This window comes from Pithys albifrons, chromosome 1, assembly GCF_047495875.1.
Source record: "Pithys albifrons albifrons isolate INPA30051 chromosome 1, PitAlb_v1, whole genome shotgun sequence".
NCBI lineage: Eukaryota > Metazoa > Chordata > Aves > Passeriformes > Thamnophilidae > Pithys > Pithys albifrons.
The window spans coordinates 112,505,338-112,529,581 of NC_092458.1; the positions used below are offsets into that span (position 1 = coordinate 112,505,338).

At 47.9% G+C, this 24,244-nt stretch overlaps 2 protein-coding genes across 8 annotated transcripts in view; one reads left to right on the forward strand and one right to left on the reverse strand.

Moving 5' to 3' along the window:
- The first annotated feature begins 1,396 nt into the window (after positions 1-1,396).
- Positions 1,397-9,547, forward strand: ACP6 (acid phosphatase 6, lysophosphatidic). Of its 2 annotated transcripts, none has more exons than XM_071572990.1 (10): positions 1,397-1,660; positions 3,288-3,419; positions 3,513-3,643; positions 4,272-4,351; positions 5,123-5,210; positions 6,610-6,742; positions 7,428-7,528; positions 8,805-8,900; positions 9,095-9,260; positions 9,375-9,547. In XM_071572990.1, exons 1-10 carry the CDS (start codon positions 1,490-1,492, stop codon positions 9,513-9,515), a joined length of 1,239 nt encoding a protein of 412 aa, XP_071429091.1. In that variant the 5' UTR covers positions 1,397-1,489; the 3' UTR covers positions 9,516-9,547. The 2 variants fall into 2 exon arrangements, with proteins under 2 accessions (XP_071429091.1, XP_071429099.1); XM_071572998.1 differs by having other exon boundaries at positions 3,291-3,419.
- Positions 9,548-15,851: 6,304 nt separating this feature from the next.
- Positions 15,852-24,244, reverse strand: part of BCL9 (BCL9 transcription coactivator) — a 61,514-nt gene continuing 53,121 nt past the window's right edge. For all 6 annotated transcript variants that reach the window (XM_071563673.1, XM_071563704.1, XM_071563680.1 and 3 more), the window contains 4 exons: positions 24,100-24,199; positions 21,445-23,674; positions 19,364-19,624; positions 15,852-18,030 (listed from right to left, as the gene is read on the reverse strand). In XM_071563673.1, the coding sequence (XP_071419774.1) occupies positions 16,913-18,030; positions 19,364-19,624; positions 21,445-23,674; positions 24,100-24,199 (3,709 nt within the window). In that variant the 3' untranslated portion in view covers positions 15,852-16,912. The remainder of the gene's footprint in view (positions 18,031-19,363; positions 19,625-21,444; positions 23,675-24,099; positions 24,200-24,244) is intronic.

The window sequence follows — 24,244 nt, forward strand, 5'->3', positions numbered from 1 at the left end:
GACTTTCTCCCACCTTGCAGGCTCTTTCCTCAGTACCTAATCCAAGCCATCTGTAAAGCACCAGCGCAGCTCTTCCAGCTGAGCACACGCTCCCACAGCCTTGGGAGACTTCAGGAAGTGGCAGGTGGATGAAATTTCGGGAGGGGAGGAAATCCCAACCCAAAAGGGTTTCTCTTGCCCAGGAAGCTGCACAGAATCACATAATCAATAGGTTGGAAAAGACCTCTGAGATTATCGAGTCCAACCTCTGGCCAAACACCACTATGGCACTCTGGCCAAACACCACTATGGCACTGAGTGCCACATCCAGTCTTTCCTTAAACACTGCAGGAATGGTGACACCTCCCTGAGCAGTCCATTTGAATGCCTAACCACCCTTTCTCTGAAGAAATTCTTCCTAATGCCCAACTAAATTTCCCCTGCCATAATTTGATGCTATTTTCTTGTGTCCTGGCACTTGTTAGCTGGAAGAAAAACTGCCTCCATTCGGCTACAACCTCCTGTCAGGGAGTTGTAGAGTGATGAGGTCACCCCTGAGTCTCCTCTTCTCCAGGCTGAACATCCCCAGCTACCTCAGCTGTTCCTCATAACACTTGTGCTCCAGACCCTTCACCAGCTCCACTGCCCTTCTCTGGACACACTCCAGCACCACGATGTCTTTCTTGGAGTGAGGGGCCCAGAACTGCACACAGGATTTGTGTGCCCTCACCAATGCCGAGCACAGGGGGACTATCAATTCCCTGGTCCTGCTGCTGGCCACACTATTCCTGCCTCAGACCAGAATGCCATTGGCCTTCTTGGCCACCTGGGTACACTCTGGCTCACCTCCAGCAGCTGGACCGCTTTTCAGCCACTGTTCTCTAAGCCTGTGCATCATTGCACATCGCCTTCTTATGCACAGGGAAAAGACCTAATAAAGACGGGGATGGGACATGGCAGGGACCGGCGACAGGCGACAGGACATGCCACGGACCAGCCACACTGCGACAGCGCTTCCCCGCGGCGGCAGTACCGGCGGCGGTGACCGGGGTGGTACCCGGGGCGGTGCCGGGAGCTGTACCCGGGGTGGTACCACGGCGGTACCTGGGGCGGTACCTGAGGCGGTACCGGGGGCGGTACCGGGGGCGGTGCAGGGGGCGGTACCCGGGGTGGTACCGGGAATGGTACCAGGGCGGTACCCGGGATAGTACCCGGGGCGGTACCGGGGGCGGTACCGGGAGCGATACCCAGGGCGGTACCCGAGTTGGTACCCGGGGCTGTGCCGGGGGCGGTACCCGGGGTGGTACCGGGGATGGTATCAGGGCGGTACCCGGGGCGGTACCCGCGGCTGCGGAGCGGCCCCGGGGCGGAGTAGCCGCCGGTCCCGCCCAGCTCCATCCGCTTCCCCGGCGCGGTGACCGCTGGGAGCCGCAGTCCGCGCCGCGCTGCTTTAGCATCCCGGAGCTAGCGGGAGGGACTCGCTTCCCGCCGGCCCGGCGGTGCCGCCGCCATGGGCTGGGGGACCCGGCTGGCCGTGCTGGGCGGACTGGGCGGATTGGGCGGACTGGCCGCGTGGGAGCAGCGGCGCCGGGAGCGGCGGCAACTGCAGCTGAGGCTGGTGCAGGTGGTGTACCGGCACGGCGCCCGCACCCCGCTGCAGCCGCTCCCGGGGGCAGCGCTGGTGAGCACGGGCTGGGATGGGACAGGGCGGGGATGCCGGGGGTGCCGTGCCCGCCGCCGTGATGCTGTCCTGCTCCTGCCGTGCTCCCTGATGGCAGCCGGGTGGTTTTAGCTTTTACTCCCATTCACAAGGCGCCACAGAGAGTAAACGGGGGAGAAACACGGGGATTTGGGAGTATGGACCCCCTGCAGCGCTACAAGCTTAGGGAAGAGTGGCTGGAAAGCGGCCCCGCGGAGAAGGAGCCGGGGGTGCTGATCGACAGCGGATAGACATGATCAGAGTGTGCCCAGGTGGCCAGGAAGGCCAATGGGATCCTGGCCTGGATCAGGAACAGTGTGGCCAGCAAGACCAGGGGAGTGACTGTCCCTCTGTACTTGGCACTGCTGAGGCCACACTTTGTCTTCCATTCAGTTCTGGGCCTCTGGGAAATTTAAGTTGGATATCAGAAAAAAATTCTTCACAGAGAGAGTAATCAGGCATTGGAATGGCCTGCCCAGAGAGGGGGTGGATTCCCCATCCCTGGAGGTTTTTAAACTGAGATTGTACGTGGCACTGAGTGCCATGATTGGGTAAACGGAATGGAGTTGGACCAAGGGCTGGACTTGATGATCTTGGAGGTCTTTTCCAACCCAATCCATTCTATGATTCTCATTCCAAGAAAAACACTGAGGTGCTGGAGTGTGAACAGAGATGGGCAATGGAGCTGGGGAATGGTCTGGAGCACAAGTGTTAATGAGGAGCAGCTGAGGGAGCTGGGGGTGTTTAGGAGGAAAGGAGGCTCATGCTCTACAACTCCCTGAAAGGAGGTCGTAGCGAGGTCAGGTCATTCTCTTCTCCCAGGCAACTTGCAATGGGACATGAGGAAATGGCCTCAAGTTGCACCAGGGGAGGTTTGGGTTGGACATCAGGAGGAATTTCTTGATGGAAAGGGTGATTAGATACTGGAACAGACTGCCCAGGGAGGTGGTAGGGGTCACAGTCCCTGGAGGTGTTTAAGGAAAGACTGGACTTGGCACTCAGTGCCATGGTCTAGTTGCCATGGTGGTGTTTGCTGATAGGTTGGACTTGATAATCTCAGAGATCTTTTCCAACCTAATTGATTCTGTGAACTGCTGCGGCTGCCAGGAGCCCTCAGGGGCATGATGCAGGGATGGGCATCCTGGGGCTGCAGTGGTGATAACACTCAGTGTTGCAGTGCCCATGGACTTTGCTCCAAGGCTGAGCACCACACCCTGAAGCTGGTGCTCCACAATGTACAGCTCCTGCCTCGGTTGTACCTCAGCTGATCTGGCTCTCCCAGCCTCCACTGAGGCAGCCTCAGGAGCTGGCAGGTCTTAGTTCAGATATTTTGCTACAGCAGCCTTTCTGTCTGTTAACAATGAGTAGCAATTGTGATTTCCTACAGACTTTTCTTCTGTAAGGGGAGGAAAAGCAAGTACTGCATTTCCTGCACATCAGATCTGCAAATCCAGAGTGCAGCACTGCTCTCATTTCTCTACAAGCTGTAAGAAGAGATCTCTATGTCTCTGTGTTGTGTCACTGGCAAGGCAGCACAGCATAAAACTCCAAGCATTGGTTTAATGCTCGTGAAAGTTTTCCACTGAAGCACTCTTTGTTTGTTTTGAAGCAGGTGGAATGGCATCCCACACTTTTAGATGTACCTGCTCATACTAAGTTTGACTACAAGGTGACTGACCTAAATGGAGGACCTCAACCTCCCTCACCCTTAGAGAAGCATTACAGGAAAACCACATTCAAGGTGAGACTGTATTTCCCAGTGGGTTCATGTTCCCTCTGTAGACTTGTTTATTTCCATGGTGCACTGGAGACCCTTCATTTTCTTTGCTCTTAGGGTGGTGCAGTTGCAGGACAGCTGACAACAGTGGGCATGGAGCAGACGTTTGCCTTGGGGGAAAGGCTGAGGAGAAGCTATGTGGAAGAAGCCAACTTTCTTTCACCAACATTTAAGCCTGCTGAGGTCTTGTGAGTGTCTCAGTTCCCTCCTTGACCTTCTCTTGTTTCCTCTCTCCTAGCAAGTAACTGTGCTAGGGAACCTTTCTGACTACCGTACCCTTCTCCACCTCACAGGAGACTGGCTGGCCCCTGGGCCTCTGTTTTTGCTCAGCCTGCAGAGCCTGGTACTAGAACTCACAAAGCATCCAGTTCCCCAGCAGTCCTGAGAGTGATGCCAGGGACAGATTCATCTCACCCAGATTTAGCCATTGGCAATGGTATTGTGCACCTTTATGGTTAAGCAAAGAGAAACAACCATTTCTGGAGCACACTTTAACTCACTGTAAACAGCTGAAGTTCAGAGATGAAGCAACCCCTGGTGCTCACATCAGTAATGCTGGGAGTGTCTGGCTTAAAAGGAGATTAAAGTTACACCAAAGAAGTGCCAGTTTGTTATCTCCACTATCTCTGAAGGGAAGTTAAAGGGCAGTTCAGATACAGGTCTCTACTTAAGATAGATATAGTCACAAAACATGAATCCCACCATAAGTTTCCAAAGTCAGAGTGGAAGCAGAACCCTCAGTTCCAGCAAGCCCTCCCCAGCCATGTTGACGTGAAGGAGGAAGTGTTACTTCACAAACTGCTTTCTCTCTTTCAGCATCCGTTCCACTAACATTTTCCGGAATCTGGAGTCCACACGGTGCCTGCTAGCTGGGCTGTACCAACAGCAGAAAGAAGGTTGGGGAGACTTCTGAACAGTGCCTTCCTTTCATTGCTCAGTCTTCCCTAGATGCACATACCTTGCACATCCCAACTCTCCCTGGCTCCTAGTTGTTACTTCTTCCCTGATTCCTTGCACTTGGCTCCCTTCCCCATACTTTCCTGGTTCTGTAGGTTCTTTACCAGCTTATCACTTCCTTGCTCTCTCTATGTATCTGCTACAGTTGCAGACCTGCTGGGGAGGTTTGTGTTAACCTGCTTTGGAATTAAGAGGGCAAAAAGTTCTAAGTCCAATGTTCATGAGATATGCATCCAAAAAAGGTTTCTCAGAGAAATCCAAGTATCTTGGCCAAGACCCTTTGCAAGTTCAGTATCTGGAGTAACTTTCACCTGTATCCTACAGTTGGTAACTACTTGTATGCCGTGGAAATACCCTCTGTATTTTGAAGATCTTACCTCTGCTCCTTCCATATTCAGTTCCACAAACAAGTAGAAGTGACTTGTCAGAGCTCCTTACACCTTATGACACAGAGACTAATTTTTGGCACGTACAGACACTAAGAAAAATGAACACACAATTAGAAAGTTTTACAAGGTGCACAGCAGGCATCACAGCAGGAATTCAATGCACAGAAACAACCACAGTGGCTTGTGTTGCAGGTGATACCTCAGGGGGAATTGCTAGTTAACAATAATGGACTTGAACACAAAGACTGTGGGAGTGATTACAGAAGTCTGAAGAAACACAGACTCATTACTGATCACAGAAACTTCCTTCGTGTTCCACAGGATCTGTTGTCATTGTCACTGATGAAGCAAGCTCTGAAATACTGTACCCCAACACACACAACTGCCAGCGCCTGAAATGGTTGAACAGGTAATTGCCAGCAATACCTCCCCATATGCTTTCGCTGTTGTTTCGTTTCAGCAGTAGTAATTTGAAACAGCACTGTTTTCTTTCCATTTCCCAATTTCTTCCCCTGCCACTTACTGTTCTTTGGGAATGGTTAGCTAGTTGTATAAAATACTTGCTAAGTGGAGTTATACACCAAGCAGTGGCACCAGAAGAAAATAGACTTTTTCTTGAAAGACCCAATTTAATTTAGTCTGTGTCTAGCAAACACTCATTACTAGCTAATGTACAGCTAGTCTGTGGCATTGCTGCAGGGCAGAATTAATGTCATCTACATCCCTTAACAAGCCTTTCAAGTGTGAACATATTGGGCCTCCTTTTTATATTCAGCTTCTGGTTTGGGAGTTACTTCAACATTCCAGTCACATTCACAGCTTGAAGAAACTGAAATACACTCAGCCTTGATACATTTAACAAAGACTAATGAAGTAAAATAAGGAACATCCTACACAGAACACTCATGTTTGCAGAGTCAAGTACTCTAAAATGCCTGTGCCAGGGTGGAATCTGAACATAAAGTTTGGCTGGATTATCCATTAGCATATTTTTGTCCAAAATCCAGGAGCTGTCAGAATTCACTTGCAAAAACTCCCTATATAATGCCTGATCCTGCAAGCAATGGATTCTTCTAGACAGTGGTGAAGTGACAGCCCATAGAACCAGTACATTAATCCTTCTCAAATAACAGCAGCTGTCCAAAAAGGGAATAAACTGCAGGGTCTTCTGCTCCCTCTGCCCAATAACTGAGCACATTTTGTGACACCATGTCAAAGTACACTTTTTGAGCCACAGTAAGAATCAGTGCCTCAGCCTACAGTCTACCTAGGAAATACATAGCCAGCATGGATATTCTCAGCTAAATTTTTTAAAACAAAATTTAAAATAGTGTATAGATGCAAATGGCTTCTAACAAAGCAAAAGGTGAATTTAAGCTACAAGTGAGTATCTAGGTGTTTCCTTTTTCCCACATCATACAGCTATCAGTTCAAAGCTGCTACCCTTTCTTCTTTCATTATGCAATTAAAGGCTACTCCCTGAAGACACAAACCTGTACTGTTCCAGTATGACCAGATCTGTTAACTGATACACAGCCCTTGCTTATGGGAACCACTTCTGAGGTGTTCACATCTTAATTTTTCCCCTGCCTCTGTGAGAGCAGAGAGCCAGCTCTGATCCTTGACATCTGAATACACTGTCTGTCCTTTCTGCAACGTAGACTCCCAACATCAGGAATCCCTCACTGCAGCATTCTCTTCTACCCCTCACTGATGTGAGACAACTCCACTGGGCTGGGTCATGGAAAAAACAAAATAGAGAAAGCCTGGTGTGTGAAAGGGTTTTTTTTTTCTGAATTCCCTTACAGGCAAAACATTAAGAATGTTCTGCATCAGCCAGGTATCTCTGATGACTTGAAAACAATTAAGAAGAAGATGGGTATTGATGGTGATGAGTCTGTGGATTTTTTTGTTCTCCTCGATAACATTTTTGCTGAGCAGGTGAGCTGAGCAGTTCTCTTGCACTGCCACAGAAAGAACATCCCTTTACCATGCACATGGAGGAAATCACAGTGCGAACACTCATGGATACCACTGGTATCCCAGTACCTTTCTATGCAAGCCAGAAAGTTTTTAGGAATACTATGGCCTTTTTATAAAGCAAGATGTGGAGTCAGCCTTGCTGTAGGATGGATGAAAACTTACTCCAGTATTTATGTTCTTACCTGGAAATTCAGTGTTTCTTTCAAGTGCAGTGTAGAACTAAGAGAGCAGTTGGGCCTGCCTTGCCCCTTTACAAAATGCTTTCCTTTTTTGGCTCTCAGCACCTGATAATCATCCTAGTCCTACTTCCAGCATAGTACCTGTGAGTCACATTGCTTCTGCTGCTGGAAGGAAGCTGAGCATATTTGTACCCCTCTTAGTACCTCTCTCTTTGCTGGGGCTAATGGTAATTGATCTGCCTGCCGGTGTGTTACACCCCCTTCACACAGCAATGTTTCCTCAGGAACAAACATCCCTCCTTTCAGTACACAGAACAAGGCTGTGTGTTTAAAACCCTCCTAAAAATCCTCATATGAATACCATAGTACCAGTGGTGTGACACAAGCAGCTGTTCTCTGTGGGCAGTCACCCATGTGCCTTCTGGCTGGGTTCAGAAGGGGTCTGTGCTGTCTTCTTCTTCCAGGCGAACAATTTGCCAAGCTGCCCAGTGCTGAAGAACTTCCAGCAGACAGTGGAGCGCCGATCTGTTGACTCCATGCTCTTCCTTCTGGAAGATGGCTCAAGGTGATTGCCTATATCCATGCCTCCAGCCTCAGGGGTTGTCTTATCCACGGTGGATGTGCTATAACAGCTTACTGCAGCACATAGAAGCCCTTTCCAATCTACTGCTTTTCCCCTTATGAGGTTTGTGGCTCAGCCATTTCAAGGTAAAGTCCAGTGCCTTGAGTCAGTAATGAATTAGGAACAAGGAGGCCACGCGGAGGAGGCCAGGATGTGGGTTTATATGTTGGTTTTGTTGATAGTCTGTAATCCACTGAGGTTGGCAGTGAAGGCTTCCATTGCCACAGGTGTTTAAGTGAACCTGTGTCAAAGGCAAAGGCAGAAAAGAAGAGGAAATGTTTCCAGCCCAAACCCTGAAGGCTGCACAGACGAGGGCTGCCCTTGGAGATGCACAAGTACAATCTGAATTCCAGCTTGGGAGGCTTATCCCAGGGATGGTACCTGCAAAGCAAGGCTGAGAAATGCTGGTGCTAGTGGAAAAGATGATGGCAGGCCCTGCACACATGTGACTACTTGCAAAAGAATGTGCTGCTACATGCAGTTAATTGCCTCCTCCACAGTTTTTCTAAAGGTTGGCTTAGTGGCTAGCCTAGCAGTTATCTTCCTTTCAGATTCATTTGCAGCTGCCATAGTCACCACCTCCTATCAGGTGAGGGTATAGGACTGCCTTTTCTAAGAGTAGTTGCCCTTAGTCTTTTATATGTATTACAGATCTCAAATACTGAAAGACTGATTTCTCCCATTCCCACAACACCCAGGAGAGCCAGTCACCCTGATCTTTCATCTCCACTGACATACTCATTTAGGTAGAGGCAGTTTCTTCCCACCAGAAGTTGTATAAAAATCATCTCTTTGTTCAATACAAGGATAAAAAATAATTTATAAGTTATTATTATGGATAGCCACCATCTTCTTGAATCCTGCCCCTCCCCACCAAAGACCCAACCACTTCAGTTGCTGTTTTGCAGTCAGGTACAAACCCATGCATCCAAAAAACACAACGAGGGAAACAAAATAGCATAGAAAACAATCAAAGTTTCTAATTTCCCTTTATGTGGGCCACACCTAGTGAGACTGCTTGCTAACACCTCTCCTCCCACTCTGCAATCACATAGTGGTGACTGCTGAACTAAAAATTAACCCTGTTAATTGCATTTAATAGTTCTTAGCTACACTCCATACATGTTATCAATTTGTAAGAGAAAAGAGGTTCCCAGGTGTTCATGTGTAATTATTTGAAAGTCTGAAAACTAGTAATGTATTTATGCTTCTTTTCTAGAGAAGTTCTTCAGATGAGTGTTGGTCTCCTTCTCAGTACCTTACAGAAGAACATTAAAGCGGCAATAAATCCCTCAACTCCATCTGAAAAAGCCAGGTAAAGGGCAAAACTCCAATCATTATAAATTCTGATGATGTCAGTGTGAAGCTGGTTCAGAAAGATATTGAATGTGTGGGATAAAAAGAATGAGTGCTCATCTGGTACAAAAAGCACGAATGCTACTGGCTATCCATGGAGGAACACAGCTGACATTCCAGGTTTGTGGTTTTCCCTTCCTTTTGTTTTTCCAGAAAGCTCATTCTCTATGCTTCTCATGATTCTACTATTATTCCTCTGCTGTTGGCACTGGGCACCTTTGATCACAAGTGGCCACCTTATGCTTCAGATGTGACCCTGGAACTGTATCAGCACCAGCAGTCCAAAGAGTGGTTTGTTCATGTGTCTTACCATGGGGAGGTAAGATCCTGTGGGAAGTCCCTCATACAAATCTTGGGCTTTTGGATTTACCACAGCAAAAAAACAGCGTTGGCAATCCACAATATCTGTGATTCTGTCCCTTTACTTTTGCAGGAGAAAGTGGTGAGAGGATGCAGAGCAGCTCTCTGCCCACTTGAAGAATTTTTAAAAGTTCTTTCACAGTACTCAGTCAGTCCAGAGCAATACAATAACCTGTGCTCCAAAACAGAGGGGACTCAGCAAACCAACTCATGATGAAGTTGTTTTAAATTAAAATTATTTTATTGCCATAATCTTTGACTCTTCTTCTTTACATTCTTGCCAGCCTTCCCTATTCCAGAGGTATTTTAGATGAGGGGACTTTTTCCTACCAGACACAGGGTGGCACAGTGTCACTTTACACTGTTGGCAACAAGGTGGAAGAAGCCACATCACAGAATGGCTCAGGTTTACTTCTGAGGTAGCCACACAAAAGCACGGAGGAGCTAAAACAGCAAGGGAGACAACAGACCATTTTAAATTGTCCTGCTGCTTCAGGAATATGAGACAAAACATACTTCTTCCTATATGCTGGGACTGTGGGATGAAGCCCAGCTTGCTGTGTGCTACCAGAATGGAAGGCTTTGACATAACAATTGATATTATGTTTGGCAAACTGCACAAGCCCTTGTGCCTTTGGATTTTTCTTTTGTTGTGCTTGAGGGTTGCTCTCTGCAAAAAAGATGAACCTCCCAAATTGCATAGCACTGAGCTACCCCATCTTGAGGGCATTTTTATGCACAAAAAACATCTCCAAAGGGACAGGAAGCCTCCAAACCTCTTCCCTGCACTCCTGTAATTATGAAAATTCTGCTGTCAACATGCAGAACAACCTCAGTGGGCCAAAGAACAGACAGTCTTGGTGAACTCTGCTTAATGTGCTTTAAACAAGTAAGTCTGGGGAGCTGCTGTCGAGCTCAGCTTTGGGCAGCATTGCATCTATTTTGCACTTGCTGAAAGAGGAATACAACAGAATAGCCAACAGAAGTACTTCTAGCTCAGATGATGACACTTTCTCCTGTAAGCCAATACTAAGGATGACCATTGCCAAAATCTTAGAATCATAGAATGGTCTGGGCTGGAAGGAATCTTAAAGATCATCTGGTTCCAACCCCCTTGTCACAGGCAGGGACACCTTCCACTAAACCTGGTTTCAAGCCCCATCCAACCTGGCCTTGGATGCTTCCAGGGATAGGGCATCCACAGCTGCTCTGAGCAACCTGTTCCAGTGCCTTACCATCCCCACAGTGAAGAATTTCTTCCTAATAGGTCTCCTCTTTTAGTTTTAAACCATTCCCCCTTGTCTTACCACTATCTGTCCATGTAAAAAGTTACTCTCCCCTTTTTTTATAAGCCTTGTTTAGGTACTGGGAGGCTGCTCTGAGGTCTCCCTGGAGCCTTCTCTCTCCAGACTGAACAACCCCACCTCTCAGCCTATCTTTATAGAAGAGGTGCTCCAGCCCTCCAGTCATCTCTGTGGCCTCCTCTGGACTCATTCTAGTGAGTCCACATCTTTCTTTTGCTGGGGACCCTAGAGCTGGATGCAGCACTCCAGGTGGAGTCTCATGAGAGCAGAGGGACAATCCCCTCGCTCAGCCTGCTACCCACACTGCTTTTGATGCAGTCCAGATATGGGTGGCTTTCTGGGCTCTAAGTACACACTGTTGGCTCTTGTCCAGCTTTTCATCCACCAGAATTCCCAAGTGCTTCTCCACAGGGCTGCTCTGAATGAGTTCTCCCAGTCTGCACTCATGTCTGGAGTTGCCTTCATGCAGGTGCAGCACTTTGTATTGAGGATGCTCGAACCCTCATTAGGTTCTTGTGGACCCACTTCTCAAGCTCATTCAGGTCCTTCTGTTGTGTCAACTGCACAAACTGGCTTCGTGTTCTCTGCAAACTTGCTGAGGGTTCACTCAGTCTCACTGTCTGTGTGTATGTATGGCCAGACTTCCCCAGGTGGGTGTGCCCTTCCAGCCTGCACAGTGGATTTTTTAGGTGAGGCTCAGTGTGCGCAGAACTGGCCCCACCATTTAACTCCTAAGGTCCATCTGCCATGGCCGAGCAAGCTTGGACAGTGACAGGGAAGTCCTCGGGACTGTCACAGCACCCGGTACTAACCGGGGCTGACCCTGCTGAGCATCCGAGATCTGACAGGATCGGATGGCAGGGAGGCATTGAACTGCCAGGGGATGGTCCCCACTGAGACTTGAACTCAGGTCCTTGGGATTCAGAGGGCTCTCCTTTACACCATGGGACCGCCCTATCTCACTGTCTATAGCATTGATAAAGATCTCAGTTTTTCAATCAGTAAAAACTTGGCTCCTGACCTACTTTCTTTGGGATAGGTAAAGGTTAAAATAGGGGGACCACTGCCTGAAACAGCCCTGAAGTTTTGGTTCTGTGTTACCCCTTCTCACTCAGTGAAAACAGACTGCAGTGATGTTAATGTCATCGTTGACAGATATGTGACTGGAGGCACTACAGCACCTTCTCCCCGAGAAGCGTGGGCTGAATTTACCTCTACTCTTTCATTAGCCTGCCCCCACCACAATTACATGTTGACACCACGCATAGTGAACAGAATAATTTGAATACTAAATACATTGCTGGAAGTCTCACTGAACTGCTATTAGAAGCTGTCAAAAAAGCAAATAAAACATTGTTATTTTCCATCAAGTTTTTATACAGCCTAAAACCATAATGCCATTAAATAAAAATCAATGGCCCTACCCTTGCTTAAGAACAGGGTGTTCTGCTCTAATCAAGCTCTGCCTTATGCACAGTTTCACATATTTGGACAACAGTGATGAAAATATTAGGCATACAATTGTAAGTTATTTGTGAGGCATAGGCTGCTCAGAAAAAGGCATCAGAAGCTTTGGCCCTTACCAGTAAACAAAGGGGGAATTCACGTACCTTCTCTTAAGTAATAACTGGGAGCATCTCCCAGCAAAACTGACCAGCAACCAGGTTAAAAACTGCAACACAGTCAAGACGCACAGCACTCGGCATTCCAGCTCGTCCTACGGCAGGTGAGACTGTTACAGGATGCTGCATTCACACTTAAAATACTCCTATCACTCTAGGCAGAGTAACATACATTTCAGTAACAGCAGATGACCTCAGAAAAGCAGTTCAGCTTCCTGGCAGTGGCTAGGAAGAAGGCACATCTGGGAACAGGCTACTTCATCATCATCTCTAACAGAGTTTCTGCAGTGCCCTCTCTGCCCTGCTCCAGCCTTACTCAGTGTAGAAGTGGTTGGGCCATGCACTGGTTCATGTCACTGAGCAACTCCATGGCATTTGTGGCCCACAGTATGAAGGAGGAGTTACTTCTGACCACAACTGGTATAAATAATCTTTTCAGAAGAGGTTTAGTTGGACAGTGAAAGAGTTTTAATACCAAAGGGCACAGGTAAGTGGGAAGTGCTGAACTGCAAGCACAGCATGGAAAAGTTGAGGCATTTGTGAGAATGTGGAATAAAAATGCCCAGAAATCAACAATTTCCCAGTATCCTAGACAAAACATGCATCACCTTTTCTCCTGCATCACCAACCATTTTTAGGTTAAGAATTACTACCAACTGACACAGTGAAGTAAGCTCTGCTGAATACAGGCCTGTATCAAACACAGATCACTTCTCGAGAGGTATCACAACAGGGAACAGGTTTCAGCCAGCAGCCTGCCAAGGCTGCATGAGGAAAGTATTCACCATCATGAGTGCAGAGAGGCACCACCAATGAAATGTAGCCCTTCTGACACCTGAGGGAAAATCAGCATAGCAGACAGACAGCATATCAAGCACTACAAAATTAAGCCCTGCATATATTGTATTTAATAGTCCCAGCTATTATTGTAATAGTCCCAACAGTCTGGCACAAAAAATGCAGCATTTCCACTTACCCTCAGGAAGAGTTGGGCACCCACATCTACTCTGAGTCAAGACACGTGTATTGTACTAGAAGCACCACCAGCATTCAAGTCCCAGTCAAGACTGGTGCAGATTAGATCCCTATGTACTGGTCTGTCTTCCGAAATGCGACTCATTAGACACCACTAGGAGGTCAGGATTAAACTCCTAAGGCTGGCTACTTGCTTGTCAACTTCTTTGGTAGATCAGATAGCCCATGACACAGATACAAAGCTCAAGCTTATTTGGATGGTTCTTAAAACTACCAGTGTACTTCATAGATGACCTGATTGCAAGTCTACTAATTTAAAACAAACAGATTTCAAATATTTTAAACTTTTGATTTAGCAGGCACATTACTTCGCGTTTCAGAAGTTCACCATCTGCTGGGTTTACCTTTTAAGTCTCTCCACACTCCGGCTGCGCAGCCATCTGGGATGAGATAATTTGAACAGCAGACTGTTTCCTCCCATGTTACTAGAGAGGAAGAGCAGCCAAGCATGTATGAATAAAGTCTATTTCATTCTTTCAAACAAAGGTGGAGGAGGATGATTTGAAAGTTAAAAAAAAAAAAGAAAGAAAAAAAGGAGGGGGAGGGGAAGAAAACTAAAAATGGCAACTTCATTTTCCATCTTCAACTGCACCATGACTACCAGAGCTGAGTCAAAGTTACTATTGATAAACCAGAGAGAACAGAGCCTGACTTACAGATCCTAAGGTGAATCTGCAAAACTGGCAGCCAAAAAGCTTTTTTATTTGCGAAGCAGAAAGGGAAAGAGTAGAATCAAAGCAAAACAATGAAGTTCAGCCTGCAACTACAGACATTTTCCTGGAGTCACCTAAGACATCATCTCTTGTTCATCTGCTGGTGCAAACCAGGCAACATGACTGAGGTTAAGTGCACCTATGTGGACTCAGAAGTATCCATGTGTTCTGCATTTTCTGTAGGAAAAAGCTCATTAAGATACTAAACGCCAGCATTGTAATTTAGACAGACACAGAAGGAACTTTAATGACACAGCATCTTTAAAATGTATCCTTTTGCAATCTTGTGGCTTTGAAACAGAGAATCCCCTGTGCTAATTTTCCTAGAATAAGTCATAGCCACCTCAAATCCTTTGCTATTCAAAATACCTCAAGAGGCACAGAAGGCACTGAAAAAGACTGGTTTAAAAAAAAACGAAACCCCTCCGGGTTATTTCTGTGTCGATCAAGAACTTTGCTTTGTTCAACATGGTAAAAACAGTCAGGAGTGGTGGCAGAACTGGCAACACTTAAAAAGGTTGCATTGTGACAATTCCTGTGCAAGGTCCTCAAAAGGAGCTGTGCAACCACTTAAAGAAGAGGTAATTCCGCTCTACAGAAATAACACTTACTGTGTCATTGTCAGCTCTTTCTAAAATCTTGACAAGCCCCTGATTCAGGCACGCTGCCTGTCTTGTCAGAGGGAAGCACCACAACATACATCCTACACTTTGTCAAAAGAGTAATTCTCACCCAAAATCATCGTAAATTTGCATGACAGCACGAAGGTGAATTTGGAAGCAAGCAACAGAAGGCTCTGAGGCTTGCGTGCCTCCAACAGTGCATGGCTTCACTCATTTTATAACACCAGCAAAAGTTTGGTACAGGAGCCACTGAGAGGAATTCTTTTTACACCTGTTAAGGATCACTTAACTTAAAAATCTCTCACACACCAGCATGTTAAAAATACTCGTTCTCCACATGATGTTTCACACTAATGGCGAGCCCTCTGAGGAAACTATTCATTGAAATAATTTCAGGTAATGGTAAATGGAAGGAAGAACAGATTATACACTCCACATACAATGCTGAGGGACCAGAGAGCAGGCATAGAGCCCACACTCTGCCCTACAGATCCACATCTGGCTCATCCTGATCTTCTCTAGGAGCAAAACTCAACTCCCAGTCCAGGTTTTGTAATCCAGCCTTTCACTCCTCATAGGCAAAACCATAAAACCTTTTCGTTGAAATCCTCTCAAAAGGCAAGTTTGAAAAGACAGGGGATTAGGAAACAATCGATGAGAACTGCAGCAAAGCATCAATTTACTCAGCAGGGTTGCCTTGATAAAAATCTGCTTACTGACAATTTCTCTCTCAGCTTGGTTATTTAAGTTCATCCATTCCCCACTATCTCAGGCTCTCAGTGCTGGCAGTCAGAGACCTGACCCAATCCAAAGACTCCAGAGGGACACACAATCCCAGTGCCCTACACAGCACTGGACTCCAGAGCTCAGCACACAAATGCTGCTGCTTAGGGAGAGCTCAAAATCTTGTAGAGCCCCAAACACTCTCTGGGAGGAAATGACAGAGACAGTAAGTTTCATCTATTCCTTGGCCCTCAACAAATTGAGGAAGTCTGTAACTATGGCCCCTGGGGTGTTCTGAAATAAGACCCCTCTCCAAGAGAAAACAAGCTCAGTTCAGGATTAAGTGAGCGGAACTGCCTCGCAAGGAGCATGCAGCTGCCTACAGACCATACTTTTAGGTGCTGCCAAAGCTTACCCCACCTGGCCTCCAGCCTCACTGTGATCATAAGAGCAAACAGTCATCTGGCCAGCTGTTTGATGTACACAGAAACAACTGGACCGGATAAAGAAGACAGTTCATTTTTGTAAGAAACAATATATTTTATTTTTCTGACACCACAGCCCTGGCAAGTGGTTTTGTACCAAATTTAATGGAGGTTACACAGAACGTTTTACGCTGGGGAGGAAAAAAAATAACCACAAAAAAAAATCCTGGATAACTTTTAGTGTCTGTTCCACTCCCACATTAATAAAATCACTTGGGGTTTCTAAGAAAAGGAGAATAGGAAACAGTGAGAGAGACTACTGTAGGATGTAACAGTGTCCAAGTCCAGCCCCTTCCTAAAAGTGGGAAGAGTCCCCACGTGAGGAGAGGCTCTCCTAGATTTACTCCTCAAAATAACACAATGTATTGCAGCTGCCATAGGAGGAGACAGAAGGGGACGGAGAGAGAGAAGCCTATTTAATAAAGAGTGGGAGGGAGAGACAGAAGGTGCTGGACAGCACGCCATAATTTGAAAAATATGTCCTTAACTTATTATTTATTTCTTTTAAAAGATTCCCCTCACTGAACTTAAGTTCCTTTTTGTGCTTTTCATTAATACTCTGCTCTGAGGTCGTAGTTTGGTTTTTCTATACATTGGAGTTGAAGGAAAATAGTCCGAAGTTCTGAAGATGGATTCTCCACCTAAAGTAAACAGCCTAGAATCCCATTCTCCTCTCACCCCAAAGACTAAAGTCTCTGCTAAAATCCCTTTTACAATATAGTACAGTACACAAAAAACCCCAAAAATAACCGAGAGTTCTGGGAGAAGCCAGTCCGAAGGACGTAAACATACAGAGAATGGTGCAACTTGTGACAAATGGCGATTCTCAAAATACAGCTACAGATTCTCAAAGCAGGTGCCGTCACGGGATACCCAAGTCCACAAAAATAATTTTTAAAAAATAAATCTTAAAAAAAAAACAACCTGTTAAAATGAATAATTTTTTTTTCAGGTAATTCCATACATTCGAGATTTCCCAAAGCGTCCTCTGGTCTCTTTTCACCTATTGCATGGCCAAACTGTACTCCTGAAGCTCCCAAAAAAGCCCTCAGGACTTGGAATCTCATCTTGACAAGGATCAGAACATCCAGTCTTATGGTAGCAGCTTAAAACATCATGTTCCCTGGGTTTCCAGGGCCTTGGCTAAATCCTCCCATGCCAACGTCAGCAGCCATACCTCGGGGCCTCATCTGGGGGGGAATCATGATGTTTTGTTGGGGTCCCATCATGCCCTGCATTGACATCATCATCCCGGGTGACCCCACGGGGCCGGGGTGGCTGTACAGCCCCGCAGGCGCTCGGTCCTTCCCCGGGATCATGCCCACGGCAGCCACGGGGTTGCTCATGAGCGTGGGCTGGCCAGGCATCGCCGTCTGTGCTGGTGACATCATGCGGTGGTGCGGCCCCATCATGCCCTGCTGCAGGAAGGCAGGTGGTCTCATTGGGTTGTGGCCCGGCATGGACGGAGCCGTCCCAAGGGGGATGTCTGGAGTTCCCACCGGCCCGGGGCCCCCCATGCCAGGCAACGTTAGTCCCATCCTCGGGGTCTGCTCTCCTATCATCCCCTGCATGTGGGAGAAGCCAGGCCCAGGACCCTGTGGCTGCTTGCGGCCTGGCACCTCCCCACGAGGGAAATACTGTAGTGTCTGGCTAGGCTTCTCTGATGGGATAATCCTGGACAGGTCAAACTCGGGTATTCCCGTGGCTCCAGGACGGATCACCTCCTGCAGCTCTGGATCAGTGAAAACTGAAGGCATGTTGTTTCCAAGAACAGTGAAGGAGTCTGGACCGCCAGGGCCTCCAGTCTTGCAAAGTGCTGGATCTGTCGAACTTTGGGGCAGGTTGGTAGGTCGCCCCAGAGGTCCTTCTCCGTGGAAGCCCATTCCCGCTGGGAAGTTGCCTTGTCCACCGCTGGGCCCGTTGTGTGGAAATGGCACCTGCTGTGGAGGGGACTGTACAGGAGGGAAGCCCTGTGGGAAGCCCAGGCGTCCTTGAGGTACCATTGGAGACTCCTGGGAACCATGCCCCATCATCGGGTTGTGTGACATCAGGCCAGGTCCCACAGGGACCCCATGAGGAGGTATATTGGGTCCCATAGCATTTGGAGAGGGCATCTGGTTGTTATGGGAAAGAGGCTGGGTCATTCCCATTGGGCTAAGGGTTGGCATTGGACCCACTGGGTTTGGACCTGAAATTCGAGGATTCTGAGAATTAATGCCCATTCCTAGGGAAGAAATAAGGAATCACATTTAGACAGCAGTCAGTAACAATCAATAAAGCTACCACAGAGTTTTCTGCACGGTCACCAAGTCTGCACACATACAAAAAAAGCCAGTGCTAGGAAAAAACCATCAGGAGTGGCTCTGAAAAGCGTTATTTTAACCAGAAGTTTGATGGCATCCAAGCAGTTGCTTCCCTAATCTTGTCACTGCCCTATCAAACAGTGACTAAAGCCTGCTCTATAAGTAGGATTTCAATCCCACCCATACCTTTACTACCTCCCTGGCAGTCCAGATGATGCAGGCAATAACAAACAGTGACAGATTATCAGCATATGGACACTTGTCCACTGGGAAATGCCTGAATCTCCTTTCAAAACTCAAGCAGCGATAAATCAGATAACCTTTGTAAGACTAGGAGGCAGCAATCAATGAGGTTAATGAGTTATCATCATGAACTTATTCAATTAGCCAGCTTTCCCAGATATACTTAGCCACTCTGATCATTACTGCGTGAAACACACGGCAAAGCTACAGGTAAACTCAGCAAGAACTCATTACCAATTGCCACCCTCATGAAACATCCACTCATTCCTTCTTTGAACTGTTAATTCCATTGAGTGGAGGGGCTACAGCCTACTTTTGTATTAAATATGTACCCCTGAATGTTAAGCCATCAGCAGGGATCAGATTTCTCATATAAACATGCTCACCCACAAGACAGTCCAGAAGGGCAATGTTTTATTTTACTTTTCCATCAACTCTTTCAGGCAGGGACCTGGACAGTTCCCCTCAGTCCTGGCTGAGGTCACTGCCATTACACATCCCCTATATGAGAAGATGTATGTTTTCAGAAAGTGCTCTGACACTCTCTTCCATTAAAAAGGCAATCCACAAAGACCAGGAATAGACCTGATGATTCAGTGTCAAAAAAAACTCCAAACAAACCAACACCCCAAAAAAACAGTGAAGCTTCTATGACAGTGCCTTAAGAGGTATGGTATCCTCTGGATAAGAGTCTGACCCTTATTCCCATGAGCAGCCTTCACTCACACAACTAATTCCAGTCTGCATGAGTGGAAATCTCCCCAATACATAACAGTTTTCCAGATCAGACACTTTCTGGACAGAAAAAAAAAAAACCAACAAAACAGTTGCAAGGAGAATTTCTGTCTCTGCATTTCAGGGAACTGCAACTGCCTTCCTCAAAAACAACCCATGGCTATATATTCCTCAAGTTTATTCCCTCTCACCACCTTCATTTGATGAAGCTTCTATAAAAATCATCCTCACTGTACTGCCAGATAGCTTGTGCTTATGTTTCTTTGATTTTCTTACCTGGTACACTGTTCATAGGTGGCAAGTTTGGGGAGCGTGCTGGAGGGGAGTCATCATCCGAGCTGGCCACAGTTTTGATGGCATCATGATAGAGTGGTGTAGAGCTCGGCATGGCAAATTTGGACATCCTGGACATCATAATGGACAGAGGATTCTGGGAGAGGGTTGGCTCTGGAGGCATTGTGTAAGGACTACTAGAGGGAAGATTTCCAGGGAGAGTCACAGGAGCAGACTGGCTTACTGTGGAAGGAGGTGGACCACCTTGGGAAAAAAGGAAAAGGAAAGAAAAGAAAATTTTTCCTCCTTCTTACTGTTTCACTTAAATCCAACTCTTTACCCCTAGAAATCTCAAAAATTGGAGATCTTTTTTACTACAAGACTACCATGACTAATGTAAGTCAAGGCTTGTAAAAGGTAATCAGAAGAATAAGGCCGCTTTCAAGTTGGTTAACATCTGTTATCCTACTGGAAAACACATCTACTGAAACTATCTTGAGCCTCCACAAATCCACATGAAGAATTACCAGTTCAGTCTGAAAAATCTTACTATTCAATTTCCATACACCAAAGACAGACTTAAATCCCAGGGTTAGCCATAAAAATCAAAATCTATAATTAGTTGTTCCTGCATCCACCAAATGTCAACTGCAACTTCTTGCCCTTTTTCTTTAGGAGGCATCAAGCAAGCACAAAAGACACAGGCAGCAGAAGGAAAGCTGCAGCAGATATTATGCTGAGACACACAAGCACTTTTCTGACAAACTGCATGAGGAGCTACAACTCCCTATGTTTCATTATGTATTTCATATATACATATTAGCTGCTTATTCAAGTTAAAGAAGCATTCTCTGCACCTATTATCTTAATTTCACCCTTTGCTCTCCCAAAACTAGAAGTAACTGCACTGATGAATTCCACAAAACCCAGACCAATATGAAGGAAAGATGTTATACTGAAGTTGTACTCTCGCTGAAAATTCACTGCACGTTCCTCAGCCCTTCCGCAACCGAAAAAGGAAAGGAGAATAGAGAATATAAAAATTCTGCAATGCCAAAACACTCATGCTTTGGAAGAGCTGCATATGAAAGCATTCATTAAGCAACACTTCACACAGATTTCACAGATTATTCTGAGTTGGAAGGGACCCACAAGGCACTATGTAAGGCACAGACTAAAGCACTGAGTTTTGACTTGTAGGCAGCTGGGCTCACGACGGACACCAACATACAGGCTGCCCTCCTGAGCACAGATCCAGCCTGCAATCCCGTAGTTACCCTTGCCATCGGTATATCCCAATCCCGGTGCTGGCCGCCGCCGCGCCATTACCCGCAGCAGCACTAGAGGGCAACGTGGGCAAAGGGCTCCTCTGGCTCTCCCAGCCAGAACTTCCCGGCTGGGAAGGCCAACCAGGGCTGTGGAAGAGTGAACAGAGGGGTGAGTGTGCTGCAGGGTTAGCTCCAGGAAGGTGAGGACAGAGGCACCTGGAGCCCAAGGTCCCAGGCATGGCACAGCTCAGCACACTATTGAATGCTGTGCACATCGGTGGTTAGATTGCTCCAAAGTGTTTGAAGCCTGAGAAACTGAAGCATGACTTCCTGTGTAAACCTAGAAAGCACCAACCATACCTGAACCATACCTAGATACAGGGCTGGCTAACTCTGCTCAGCATGTCTTTGTAGGAGCCTTTTATCTCACAGAGTTTCCGTAACATAAGCAGGATCTTCACAAAGCTATGAAGCTACGACCATGACCTACAGCAGAACATCCTTCCTCCAAGGACTTTCTCCCATCAACCCTCTACATCTTTTCACACCTCTTGACCCCACCCCTCTTGCTTTTATGTCCTCTGAGTTATCAGCCCTCAGCTTGACCCATGGGAGGCTCAGTACACACCCACGAACACAACAGGAGGAAAAGCCCTTGCCCTCCACTCACATAGCCCCCCACCATACCCTCTAACAGGCAAATGCCCATCCAGCCTCTGCCCTGCTGAGAGAACCCTTCTCCTTCCCTCGCTGCATTTGTTGAATGACCCAGCACAAACCAAAGCACCAAATCCAGCTACCAGAGGCAGCACTCACCCGACTCCACATTCCCCATCATGGCTGGAGAGGACATGGTCAGAGACGCCTTGTGGTTTGGGGGTATCCCAGGGCTCTGCAAAGGAGGCTTTGGAGATGAAGTCCATCCAGGAGAAGGTGCGGGGAGAGACGGAGACTTGAGGTGGACAGGGGAAGCAGCAGCAGACCCCAAGACAGGGGGGGACTTAATGGAGGCAGCAGCAGCTGCGGCAGTGGGACCAGCGAGCATTCCTGCCAGCTGGGAGGGCGTCTGGGGGGACTTGAGGTTCCCCGAGGGAGACCCCATCATGGGAGACTGGACCTGGCGCATTGTGGGGGATTTCAAGGGGTTGATTCCTGGTGAATGCACCTGACCAGCTGCGGAGATATCCAAGGGCTTGCGGCCGAGGCTGCGCTGCGCAGGGGGAGCAGTGTTGAGGCTATTGGGGTTACTGGTGGGATTGAGAGGTAGTGGTGGCATGTGGCTGAGTCGGTTGTTAGTCCTTTGGTCAGGTCCAATCTGTTCTCTGAGATTCCGGAGACCAACTCCTGGGCCCTGAGACATGGGTAGGAAAGGCCTAGGACCCATGCCATACTCCTGCTGTGGGTGCTCCCCAAACGGCAGCGGCACCATTTTCTGCTGAGAGGAGAGCATCTCCGAGACACCAGGGCGCAGTTTCATCATCTCTTCTGGCCCGACTCCTGCCTCCCTCAGTTTCTGAGGGACCAGGGATGGGTTGGAGCCCATGCTGACATTCATGCCCATGTCCCCCTTCATGCTGCCAGGGCCCATCCCAAACTCCAGCTCCCGGCTAGATGCCATTTGTGGGGGTATTCCTTTGGGAAAGTCCCCCCTGGAAGGACTCATCGGTCCTTCTACTGGCATGCGAGGGAAGATGGGGTTGTTCCCAGGCTCCATGTGTCTCTGGGAGGGCATCATTCTGTTTATCTCCATGCCAGGCCTGATGCCTTCCATGTTCAAGCCAGGAGGAAGGCCCATCTGTTTCTCAGCCAGCTGCTGCTGGTAGAGCTCTTCGGGCAGGCCCTGTGGATTTGGAAACCGCTCCCCTCGGCCAGGGCCACTGAAGACACCCTGGCCAGGAGGGAAGCTTCGGCCATCTGGGATTTTTGGCACATCATCTGGCCAACTAACTCCTGAAAGCCCAGGCCGTGAGGCAGGATTCGGGACACTGGGGCCCTCCATCTCAGGGTTCATCATTCCTGCAAAACCAGGCAGGCGCATCTGGCTCCCGGGCACATTGGGATGAGGGGCCATGCCCCTGGGGGGCAGAGAATGAGACATGTTCATGCCTTCAGGGAAGTGCTCTGGACCCCCAGGTCCCCAGCCCTCACCAGGGGTCATCTGGTAGGGAGGGGGAGGACCTCGGACCACCCCACGAGGTCCATGCTGGTGGACCATCATGTCCTGCAGTGAACACTGCTGCACAACCACCTGCTCTTGCTTTCTCCTCTTCTCCTCGTAAAACTCCTGTTGCAGCTTGAGCCAGGCCACCTGCTCAGGAGTCATATGGTCCAGGTGGTCTGGGCCTATGGGTCCTGACTGGGAGTTCATTGGTGGTGGCCCCATTTCATCCGGGGAAAAAGGCATGTCCCTGTGTCCTTGAGGGCCAAATGGAGCCCCTCCATCTGTCCGAGATCCTGACCCTTTGCCTAAACTTTGGGATTGAGCCATCATAGCCTGTATCGGCCCTTCAGGTTTCTTTTGGGGACCATCCAGCACTCCAGCATTTGGGGTTGGACCCCCACTTTGCCCTCCAGCAAACTCCTTCTCATCAGGAAAGAGCATGCGCTGTATGTCTCTCAGGGTCTGCAACGAGCGCTCTCGATGCTCCAGCTGCTCCTGTGACAGTCCATCTGGATTCTCACCCAAACTGGATGGGTCCCCACCAGACACCTGCTGGGGAGGACCTTTGGGGTCTGCAGCAGAGCTATTGCTACCTTGGGAAACTGGGCTAACCGCTCGGTTATTGGGGGTCGAACTCTGTCCAAATCCTTCTGTCTGCAACGGGGTAGAGTTGGCAGGGCTGCCCACAGACATCACTTTGCTTTCCACGCTGGGACTGTCCTGATCAATGGGACATGGGGGGCCAGTGGGTTTGGATACCGGCGCTGACACGGGTGGAGTCGGCTGCATTTTGGTGTTCTGGGGAGGGTTCTGGTCCTGGGCAGCAGGGGGCTGGGGCTGTGGCAGGGGCTTGGGTTCAGTCCGAAGTGCAGTGATCTGGGGGTTCTGCAAGAGAAAGCCACACGTTATCACTTGCTCTTCTTACAGCCCTGTCACATAAGCAGCAGTGCAAACAATAATTGGCCAGTCTCAACCCCACTAGCCCAAACTTTGCAGGGAAGAGAAGCCTTCATGCAGCTATTATAGAACAGCCTCTTGGCCATGGGGAAACCTGTTTCACTCGAGGCATTACTGCAGGAACCCCTTTCTTCTGTGCTAGCTCTGCATGAGCAATGGGTTGGAAATATACCACCTAAATATTGCAAGACTCAAACTCTCCTTTTTATGACCTAAGACATTTACATGCAGAAGGTTTGAACAAAAACTGTTTGGCTTCCTAAAATTTATTTTGGAGTGCAAATAATCATTCATCTCTCTGAATCACACACAAGCACATTTCCCCTTACCACCCACATGCAGGTATTCCTTACCAAGGGTACAGTGTTTCGTTCCGCCTTGCTGTTTGAGATGTTCTGGATATGAAAGGACACAATGGTTTCCACCTGTCCCTTCAGCACAGCTTCTGCAGCCCTGTAAAGACAAACAGGCAGATGCACATATCCAGTTGAACCTAAG